General features: G+C 39.3%; 1 protein-coding gene across 1 annotated transcript in view; it reads right to left on the minus strand.

Moving 5' to 3' along the window:
• The window catches only part of si (sucrase-isomaltase (alpha-glucosidase)), a 309,027-nt gene that overhangs the window by 10,873 nt on the left and 286,106 nt on the right, over nucleotides 1–12,048 (minus strand). The window contains exons 42-44 of the mRNA XM_034168783.1: nucleotides 11,017–11,141; nucleotides 5,775–5,863; nucleotides 141–190 (exon numbers count right to left, since the gene is read on the minus strand). Coding sequence (XP_034024674.1) covers nucleotides 141–190; nucleotides 5,775–5,863; nucleotides 11,017–11,141 — 264 coding nt within the window. The remainder of the gene's footprint in view (nucleotides 1–140; nucleotides 191–5,774; nucleotides 5,864–11,016; nucleotides 11,142–12,048) is intronic.

Below are 12,048 nucleotides of genomic sequence, written 5' to 3' on the forward strand. Positions count from 1 at the left end.
AAAATATGTACTAACAATTCCCAAAACGTAACATTGATCTATGACAGTTAGGATGGTAAATGATGGCCTCATTCTGCAAACTAACTGCATTAATGATATTAAAAATGAATAGCTGACTTATTGTTGACCACTGAACTTACCGCTTCCACCGACAAGTTGGCCAGAAGGTATTTTCCACTCTCATATGTGTCTGAGGACAGAAAGTAAGACTGAATTCAGACACAGGGAGATAAATTTGCAACATGAATGAACAGTACTGAGACAAAAATAAAGTGGACTGCTCAGAACTGGGTTTCAAAAGACATTTTTCTTTTCATTTTTTTTTCAGTCTGTTCATTCTTAGCAGAACGGGATGCTACGCTATGTTGCAGACATTGTTTAGCGGAACTGGAGCTAACAATTTCTAACCAACTATTAGAACACAGCACTTCTTTAATCATCTATCACTAACCAATTTCTCTCTCCCACTTAAAGACATGCATGATGTTCAAAACAGAGGAAGATATACTAACCAGATGCCACACTTTCAAATAAATATTTCTGTTCAGGAAGAATAAAACATTCATATAAATGGACTGCAGTTATATCACGTGTTTCCATCTCAAAGCGCTTTACAATTATGCCTCACATTCACCCATTCACAAAAACACACACACCGATGACAGGGTGTTGCCATGCAAGGCGCTCACTACACACCGGGAGCAACTCGGGAATTAATGATTTTCCAGTCAGGCTGGGGTTTGAACCGAAGATCCTCTGGTCGCAAGCCCAACGCTTTAACCACTACACCATCCCCTCCTCAATGAAGTATATGAAGTTTAAGGTTTTATTATTATTCCTGGCAATATAGCAGTTGTGAGACAAGGTATGCTGTATGGGTTAGAGATAATGGCACGAACAAAAAAGACAGGAGGCAGAACGCGAAGTGGCAGAGATGAAGATGTTGAAATTCTCTTTGGGAGTTATGAGGATGGACACTATCAGGCATGAACAAAGCAGAGGAGAAGAACAAAGAAGAGGAGAGCTTGAGATGGTTTGGATATGTGTAGAAGAGGGACCCAGCGTATATAGGGAGAATGATGCTGAGGATGGAGCAAACAGGAAGGAGAAGAGGGAGGCCATAGTGGAGGTTTATTGATGTGCTAAGGGGGGACACGCAGACAGTTGGTGTGACAGAGGAAGATGCAAAGGATAGGGTGAGATGGAAATGACTGATAACCCCTGACGGGAACAACTGAAAAAATAAGTAGGAGAATTTGTTCAAAGCCTTAATGTGGGGAATAATTTTATTTTGTGGAAGGAGAGGAAAGTGATTATACCTAACAAACAGGGATGACTAAAGGGCATATTTAGTGCACTGGCTGACTGTGGATGAATCAATAACTATTGTACAGCACTGATTTGTCCATTGACTTTAGTTTTGCGAGATTAAATTAACAAATTTCTCACCTGTACAAATTATTGAATAGCAAATTTCCTGAGATTTATGAATGACCAACTGGAGGTTAGTGAATGAGTGAATGCCATGCCCATTCAGTCAGTGACAAAAAGTCAGCGAAAAGCAACATGCTAGTTACTCAGAAAAGAAAAAGCAGATAATTCAGGAGAGCAAGTGCTGCTGTAAGAGGCAACACAAACAAGAGAGACATAGAAAGGCTATGCTGGAGACAGACAGGGAGACACATGAGAGAAGAGCGATAGAAGATAAAAGAGGAATGATGGAGAGCATATCTCCTGGCAGTGACACAAGAAATTACTGTAATAGTTTCTGTCACTCCCCTTTTCCGTCATCCCTCATTTTCTAGCTATCGCTCCCTTTCGTCTTTGTCCCAACACAAACACGCCTTTCACCAAGTGCGTCTTCCCATCAACTCACAGACACCGAGGCCATTTGCATACACATGTACGTGAGCCAGCACAGGAAAGAAGGAGCGTGACAAAGCGGAGAGACTGCATTGTGGCTGACTGATAAACATCAATGAGTGAAATTACACAACATAAAAAAAAGAAATATATATATATATATATATATATATATATATATATATATATATATATATATATATATATATATCTTTGCAGACATTCACTGATTCATTTTCTGTACCAGCTTATTCTGATTAAGTATCCACGAGGGCAGGGTGGGGTCTGGAACCTAGCTACTATGGTGTGAGTGGCGAGATACATCCTGTCCATTGCAGATTTCAAAACAAACAATGCCATAGCTAAGAAGAAAAAAAAAACTGCAAACTAGAACACCTTGCTTGTAGAGCACAAACCTTTCACATTGAAAAACATTTCCAAGGTCAAAGTCAAGTTAGATGTGGCCTTTCATAAGCTAAAATATAATACAAAATATTGATCAAAAGGGCTTTTCAATGTTAAACTGAAATATCCACTAAAGTTGCAATATGGATCAGATGCAGATCAAATTTAATCTATTCATTGAGTTTGTACATCATTGTCACAAATGACTCAACTCAACCGTTATTTCCAAAGCATGTTTAAGCCCCTGTTATACATAGCAAGAATGTGGAGAAGCCAGCCCGACACGGCAAATATTGCCATAATCGGACGCAGTTGGGAGGAAAAGAGGTGTGGTCAGCAGTGTCAGAATGCATCCAGATTACCTTGTCCACAACTACACGATGCCATCCAAAGCACATGTAGACAATAGGTAGATGGCACATGCTGCTGTCAGACAGCCATAAATGGTGCTGAAGACTGCCCGATGTCCAAATGTCAGACTGGCAAACAGGGGACCGTAGTGGGAGGAAGCGCTGTGTTCCTCCTTTGCACAGTCCCTGCCGGTACTGAACATCGGAGTACAACCAACGTATGGACCGGACTCACACCATATGTGTCAAAGCCAGCATGGTGCGGCCACTCACTCAGTCATGTAATCACATCTGCGCTCATCCTCCCCTAGACAGCGCTATACCTCATGTACATGTGGGCGTAGAGCAAGGCTGAATTGATGACATGATTGCTGGGTGTGTGTGTTCACAATGGCTGAATGAGCAGCACTGTGCATGCGGGGGGCACATGTGCACGCTGTTGCCAGCTGATGGACACTGCTGGCAGTGGGCCATGCTGTCCCATGCGTCAGAACCAGGGAACTTTATTTATTTATTTGTGTGTGTGTGTGTGTGTGTGTGTGTTTTGGCTCACTTCAGCAGCACAATAGTAGAGAAGCTTGAATCTTCGACTGGACTGGGTTGCGTGATGCGAGGACGCAACCCAGTCCAGTCGAAGATGTCAGAATGTTTTGGAACTGAAACCTGACACTTTTCGGATGTGCGCCGATTCGTCACTCCGACGCCATTCTGCATGGTTCTGGCTATGTGTGACAAGGATGTTAAAACGACAGTAGCTGACCAAAGTGCTGTACATAATTAAAAAAAAAAAAGGGCACCAAGTTAGCCCAATCGTAAATAAATAAATTAAAAATAACAATAAAATTGCAACAGGCAATAAAACCAAAAAATACAAAGTAAAATAAAAATAAAAAGTAGTAGGAAATAGTTTAATTTGATTTTATTTACATAGCACCAAATCAAAACAAAGCTGCCTCAGGCGCATTGCACAAGTAAGGTCTAACCTTACCAACACCGAGAGCAAGCACACAGGTGACAGTGGCAAGGAAAAATTCCCTCTGATGATTTGAGGCCATGCTACCAACACACGAGAGAAATATACAGCAGCAGAAAGCAGCATTAAGCAACAGGTAAAACCAAAAATACTGAGGTGAAACAGAGATGTAATCACTCATTTAGGAAATGCCAGACAGTATAATGCATAATTTAATGATATAATGATATAATAGAGATTAATGTATAATGCACACAAAATGGGCTTTTCAACATTATATGCAAATGTCCACAAAACCCACATTTCGGGTCAGTTCCGGGTCAAACTTTGGCAGGTGATAGTAAGTTTCAGTCTACATCTCACTTTCAAATATGAGAGTGCTTGGGGCATGTTTGATTCATATATACTGTAAAACATATATTAAATGGGGTTTTCAATGTTAAATCTAAATGGCCACAAAATCTGTAATCTGGATCAGATTCGGATCAAACTTTGTCAGCTGATAAAGAATATCATCCTACATTACACTGTCAAATATGAAAGAAATGTGATCTTTTTTGACAGTTATGAATTTTTGAAAAAATTGTTCAGTGATAAAAAAAAGAGATAAAGATAGGGATTTTTCCAATTTTCCAAGATTTTTTCCTAACTTTGACATTTTTACCTATTACCTTGAAAACTGAATCAGTTCTTGGCTATCAGGATATGAATGTCTAGTAAATATTTCATAACGATATATATAAAAAAAATGTGGACTCCAGGCTGTTCATAAACAAACAAACAAACAGAAAACAAACAGGGGTGAAAACATAAACTTCGTTGGCAGAGGTAAGCCTGAGGAAAACACTGATGATGTAACACAAGAGCACAGGAACAAGTGGAGACCAAGTGGTAATAAGGGAATGCGGTAAGGGCCATTATAAAGGCAACCAGACAAATACATGCAGGACTGCAGAGACACATGAACCCATACGGCCAGAAGCAGGACCTGACGCTATATGGAGGGCAGAAATGTTCAAGTAAAAGCACCATAAACCATCTAACATGGATATATTACTAGGCAAGTGCACCATGCTCACAGAGTGCAAACCTCGGCCACCACTAGTCAACAATTCCACAAAATTTTACCTTGGAAAAAATTTCAATGTCAAAATTGTGTTAGAAGTGGCTTTTTATAAGCTAAATTAGATGTGATCAAATGTCAGGAGTATTTCTTTACTTCATGCACTTGAATCAAAGGTTTTTTGTGATGTTGTGTTTTTTTCACCTTTTTCGGTTTCTGAATTCTTTTCCAGATAATTTTCACAGAACATTGGTTATCTCTCCTATGCACAATTTGTCATTACTTATTGGTACTTGGTTTCTGACTGATAACTGGAAGATAGACAAACAGGGATCAAATTGTCACCTCCATCCAATTTTGGTGGTGTAGGTGAATCCAGAACAGAAAAAATGAGAGTGACTGGGGCACTTTTGATTGAGATATAATGCAAAATGAACACCAAATGGACTTTTCTATATTAAATTCAAATGTTCACAAAATCCACAATCCGGATCAAATTTTGTCAGGCGATAGTGAGTGCCAGTCTTCACACCACTTTCAAATATCAGAGAGACTGGTGCATGTTTGATTAAGATATAATGTAAAATATGTATTAAATAGGGTTTTCAATGTTAATTTTAAATAGACAAAAAATATATATATATGTAATCTGGATCAGATCCAGATCAAACTCTATCAAATATGAAAGAAATTCAATCTTTTTTGATAGAGGTATGAAATGTTTAATATTTGTTCAATGTTAAAGATAGAGATTTTTACAATTTTCAAGATATTTCCTGGCTTTGACCTTTAACCTATGACCTTGAAAATGTGATCAGTTCTTGCCTATCAGGATATGAATCTTCAGTAAAAATTCATAATGATGTATGAGAAATTGTGGGCTCTAGGCTGTTCACAATCAAACAAACAGGGGCAACAACATGACCTCCTCCATCTTCACTGGCTGAGGTAATAAAGGGCACTAATATGCACTTGATCTGTGATGAAGGAATTTGGGTGCATGGCCCTTTAAGATGTATTAATATAGCATGATTGAGAGGAATTAGTTTGTTTGGCGGTGATGCAGGTGGACTGAACTTTCTGTACACTTCACACATGCTGCATATTGACCTCCACTTACCTATTCCTTCTCCATCATCCCAGAAGAACGATCCTTGAGCAGTTCCGTTGTCACCCAGGGCAACAATCAGTCCCAAGGGATTACGCCGGCTGAATAAAGACACAAAAGTGTATGGCTCATAGCAGTTAGCTGAAGTACAGTTTATATATATACCTGCTTCTGAGGACAAACATAACATTTGTGCTGTAGGGATTCACCTGATATCAGTACTGTTGAAAAACCTGTGGCCTTCTAATGCTTTCTCTGTCTGTCTTTCTGTCTCTCTTTCTCTCACACACAAAATAATCAGCATAGGTAACATTCAATTTAAAACAAGAGCAATCAGAGATTTCTGACTTTTGCCAATCTGGATTCAGATCACCTCCAAAATTCAGTGGAGACTTTCATGCCCTAATATCTATCTGTGCAAATTTGGTGAGAATCCCTGAAGTAGTTTTGACAAAATCCTTAAAAGCCTACAAAGTGAAGCTATCAGGCTGGATGGTCAGGAATTGCTAGACAAAAATGCATGGCTCAAACAGACAGCTCTGGTTGTAAAAAAGGCTTTACTGGTTTGGATAGCAGAGGTCGGTACATGAGTAGGCAGTCCAGAAAAAGCAGCAGTATAAAAATCATCAGGGAAAAAGGCGTGGTCATTGCAATAGGCTGGAGGTCAGGAACACACAATGAGGCAGGCAGGACTATGGAATGCAGGTACAGAGCTGGAATGAAGGCACAAGGCACAACAAACGGGCAAAGAATTAACACACCCTGATGACGGAAGTGATCTTATATAACCCCAGGTGATGAACAGCAAATCAGTAACAGGTATGCATGGAAAGCACCAGAACAAGGGTGTGGTCAGTGAAAGGGAAACACCCACCACCAAGAACCAAGAGACAGACAAGAGAGATAGAGATAGGCAGACCCAAGCAGAAAAAAACCCAGCAAGAGAATAAACATTCAAAAAACAATGAAATAAGAAAAATAACAAACAAATCAGAGAAAAGAAATAAACACAGATAACTAAATAAACTCAAACCCTGACAGAAGCTTGATCCATAATCTGGATCTGGATCCAGAGCACCTCCAATGTTTATTGGAGTCTTCCATGGCATAATATGTGTCTGTGGTGAAAATTTGGTGAGAATCTGTGAAGTAGTTTTGACGTAATCCTTCAAAGTCTATATAAAGTGAAATCCTGAGCCAGAATCCAGATCTGGATCGCCTCCAAAATTCAGTGGAGTCTTCCATGCCCTAATATCTATCTGTGGTGCAAATTTGGTGAGAATCCATGAAGTAGTTTTGACGTAATTCTTCAAAGCCAATATAAAGTGAAATCTTGATCCAGAATCTGGATCCGGATCCAGATCTCCTTCCGAATTCAGTGAAATCTTCAATGGCCTAATGGGTATATGTGGTAAGAATCCATTTGGTAAGAATCTGTGAAGTAGTTTTGACATACTGTAATCCTTAAAAGCCTATAAACTGAAATGTGATCCAGAATCCAGATCAGGATTACCTCCAAAATTTAATGGAGTCTGCCAAGGTGCAAATTTGGTGAGAATCTGTGAAGTAGTTTTCACGGAATCTTTAAAAGCCTATAAAGTGAAACTTGATTCAGAATCTGGATCCAGATCCAGATCCCCACCCAAATTCAATGGACTATTCCATGGCCTAATAATAATATCTGTGGTGCAAATTTGGTCAGAATCCTGAAGTAGTTTTGACATAATTGTCAGGATTTCCCCCGGATCCTGGTTTTAACTCTGTCTTTTAACCAGTGTCATGTGTTAGTTACTCCACCAGATGGCCCCCTCAGTTATATTTCACACCTGGATCAGATGAGTGATTGATTATTGACAGACTCTTTAAACCCTGACTTTCTGTTCAGTAGTTGCCAGACACTTGTGAGCATTGCCAGACTTTGTCAGGGCTTCCAGAGCCACGATCTAGACCGTTACCAGGAGGACAAAGCCTGATTGCCTCTGTGTGACCTTGACCATGTCTTCCTACTGTGTGCTTAATACGCCAGAGCTTCCCGCAGCTAAACTTCAGGTAACCTGGCCTCCCCTCTAATTCCCGTATTAGAGTGAACTGTCTTTCCTGGTGTTCCAGAAGATTCCTGCGCAGCTCCCATGCTGCCCTGGCTCCTGGTTCCTGGCTACCTGCACAGCTATGTCACTTTGGAACTCCTCAGCTCTCTGCTCAGAGCGTGACTCTGCTACACGCCAGTTAAGTTCCTCCTCATCTTCGTGGGATCCTGTTCATATGTACAAATGTCCACCTGGGTGCCACCTCCCTAAAGAAGCTGAGAGGCACATGTGCATATATATTGTATGTTATATTTTTGTCTCATATCAGGAAAAGTTTTTCTGTTAGCAGGATAACTCAGAGCAATGAACACATTTTAGTGAAATTTGGTGAACAGATAAAGTTACGGAAAATAAGCGATTACATTTTGGAGATGATTTAGAATATATTCTGGAACTGAGACAAGAAGAATATTTGGCATACAGCAAAATTTAACTAAAAAAATTGCAAGAGAATGTTGATGAAATTTGATGAGCAGATGGACAATGTCTAAGAAAATTAAATATTTTATATTGAATTTAATCTGGAACACATTTTCCAGAACATGTGACCTTGGCGCAATATATTACATAGGATAAATGGTACCGGAGTATAAGTGAAAATTGTCTAAAAATGCATTTTGAAGCTAAAGAAAAATAAAAGATATAAGTCACAGAGTATAAATTACATTAATTGCATCTTGCTATATTAACTTTATAGTATCTAACTCTTTAATTTGGGGTATTTGGGCATTGTTGGAGTGTATTTTTCTTATTGCCATTTATTATTTTATTATTGGAGTTCATTGTGTTTAATTCTTTGATTCTGAAGAAGTCCCACATAAATAGCTATTATTATTAATAACAAATACAATACTTTTGGTATATCAGTCACACCAGAGTACAGCTCAAAGGACCATTAAAAAACAAACTTGATTCATACTCCAAAAACATGGTATTGCTTTGAGTGCCTCAATCTGAAATTTCAGTATAAGCTGTGTCACTGCTATTTTACAAATGATGCACTTGTCATTTGCATGGCCTTTGCTCATGTTCTTCAAATACTGAGTGTGCACTTGTGCCAAAATGAGTATACGTGCACACACAGTGGACATGTTGGTCTGAAAATAAGCTGTGGCCAGGCAAGGTGTTGGAGCACTGCTCTCAAACACAATTGTAAAATGTTAAAATATCTTCAGAGAGTTAAATTATTCTAGTAGAGAGTTTAATAAACATTTATATGATCACCTCTATGAAACAACTTCAACAATACACAGTTTAACACCATCAGTGTTAAAATAACACTTTTTAGACTCAACTGTGAACATGAGGTAGGCAGCCAGTACATTCTGAGTGCCAGCCCCAAGGCCTGATAAATGAGGAGGGTAGAAGAAGGTGTACCCTTAAAGTTTTAAAGTCTTCAAAGAAGAAGAGGAGGGGAACACATTCAGTGACAGAAGGAGAAGAGGAAAACTAGAAGGGTGGAAGTGAGAGTCAGGACTTTGAATGTTGTCAGGATTACTGGAAAGGGAGAGAGCTGGTTGACATGATGGAGAGGAGAAAGCTTATGAGAGGGTGCCAAGAGAAGAGTTGTGGTATTGTATGATGAAGTCTGGAGTTGCAGAGAAGTATGTGAGGGTAGAGGGTAAAATATGTACAAGGATAGTGTGACAGCGGTGAGGGGCACAGTAGGCATGACAGAGTCATTCAAGGCAGAGGTGGGATGACACCAAGGATCAGCTCTGAGACCTTTCTTGTTTGCAATGTGAGGGACAGGTTGATAGATAAGATCAGACAGGAGTCTGGACTATGATGTTTGCAGATGACATTCTGGTCTGTAGTGAGAGTAGAGAGCAGGTTAAGTCTAGCCTGAAAATGTGGAGATATGCTCTGGAGTGGAGGGTAATGAAAGTCAGTGAGTGTGTGTGTGTGAAAGAGAGGAAGCCCAGTGGAAGTACAAAGAGTAGAGCTGGTGAAAGTACTTGAGTTTAAATACTTGGGGTCAACTGTCCAAAGTAATGGAGAGTGTGGTAGAGAGGTGAAGAAAAGAGTGCAGGCAGGGTGGAGTAGGTGAAGACAACTGGCAGGAGTGATCTGTCACCAAAGTAAGGCTAATGCTATTCTGGATTGTCCTAATCATCCACTGAAAAAAGGCTGTCGTTTTAGGGCTCCTATGAGCAGGACTAAAATATTTCAGGTCTCGATTATCCCCAGTGCAATTTTATTACTTAATGGCAATTAACCCTTAGATGCTTTTGTTTTTCTTGCACTACTATTGCTTATTTGCACATCCACACTTTGCACTTTTTCAATACTTTGTAGTTTTTTTTTTTCAGTTTTGGCATGAATTTCTGGATTGAACATTTGATAGTGATTTTGTGTATGTGTGTGGTGCTTTTTAATATTGTATTGTTTTTATTATGTCTGATTTTAGACTTTTAATTATTTTCACTGTTAATATTGTCATATTATTGTCATTGTGTACCTTGTCTTTTGTTTGCTCTTGCTGCAACACTAATATCCCTTTACAGGGCAATAAAGAAATTCTGATTTTGATTCTGAAAGAGTATCAGCAAGAGTGAAGGGGAAAGTTCACAACACAGTAGTGAGACCACCTATGTTGTACGGCTTAGAGATGGTGGCACTAACAAAAAGACAGGAGGCAGAGCTGGAGGTGGCAGAGCTGAAGATGTTGAGATTATATTTGGGAGTGATGAGGATGGACAGGATTAGGAATGAACATATCAGAGGGACAGCTCAGGTGGGACGGTTTGGAGACAAAGGGAGGCCAAAGAGGAGGTATGTGGATGGTGTGACAAAGGAAGATTCAGAGGACAGGGTGACATGGAAACAATTAATCTGCTGTGGCGACCCCTAACGGGAGTAGCCAAAAGAAGAAGGAGACAAAGAAGAAACACAACTGTGAAATAGTTGACTGAGATTTTTCCTCTCCAGTTTTTGTTGAGTGTATGTAAGCTGGGAAGGTAGTAAGCTGTGAGCGTTATTCATTTGAAGTCTCCAGATGCACACCATACTGTAGCTACATTATTGACTACAACCAGAAGTTCAGCAATAATGCACTTTGAAGAAACAATGTCCGCGCACACACACACACAGAGGTTGTTGATTGCTCTCTGCATCTGTGAATTAGCATTTTTATGTTTGTGTGTACTTTGTGTTTCTAGATTTACCTGTAGTATGTGTTGTTCTCTGGTTTCTGCCAGGGTAAGATATATCCTCCTCTGACATGAAGGTTGATATAGTCCAGAGGCGTTGGCATAGTGAACATTTGTCCACGCACTTGAATTTCTTTGCCCTATAAAAACAGAGTAATTATAATAAATACCATCTTCATATCATTAATTATTTATTATTTTTTTTTCTTTTCATCAAAACTATTGATTCAATGCTTTTAGGGTCTCTCATTTTGCATTTTGGTTTGATAAACTGGATGCCATCCAGTTTGTTATGTTTGCACTGACATATTTGTCATCGGCCCAGCTGGGCTAAGGCATTCATACAATAAATCAACACTACCACTTGATGCTTGTGTGTTTCATCATACTGAAACAGTTACAAATCTTGATGCAATCATTGACGCCTTCTCTTTTGTTTTGAGTAGTGGAGAAATGATAAAAAAAAGCCATGCCTCATGTGCACATTACACAAATTTAGAATGACTTGTGATGCAGTGACACTGATTCATGCATTTGTTTAATCAAAATTTGATTACTGTTTGGGGTTCAATGGATTACAGATTTCGTGTCTCAGACTGGATCACAGTTTTTTTGTGACAGAGAGGATCATTTTTCCAATTAAAAAGGGAGACAAATATGGCTTTCCATTTATTAAACAACAATGAAAACAAGACACTTTTGTCCATGGCCATGAATGAAACAACGATGTCCAATGCATAAGATTTTATAATAAACTTGAACACCCTTGCTAGGTAATGAGGTACTTGTCTCAGCTTGGTGCATCACATCTGATTGCTGTTGCCTGGCTGCATTCCTGAATCCTACTGAGCAGAAACGCCACTTGGAAAAAGCTGTGAAAACTTTTTTTTTTTCTTGTTTTCAGATCTCATTTGACTCCCAGCCACCATGCTCCTACATGTGGTCAGCTCAGAATGGCAGGGAAAGATATGGACCTCAAACTCAGTCATCAGCTCCTGATATTTTGGACTGAGATTTTCTTTTTGTGCTTGGACACTGATGTGCGTT

The sequence above is a fragment of the Thalassophryne amazonica genome, chromosome 4 (assembly GCF_902500255.1).
Source record: "Thalassophryne amazonica chromosome 4, fThaAma1.1, whole genome shotgun sequence".
Lineage (NCBI taxonomy): Eukaryota > Metazoa > Chordata > Actinopteri > Batrachoidiformes > Batrachoididae > Thalassophryne > Thalassophryne amazonica.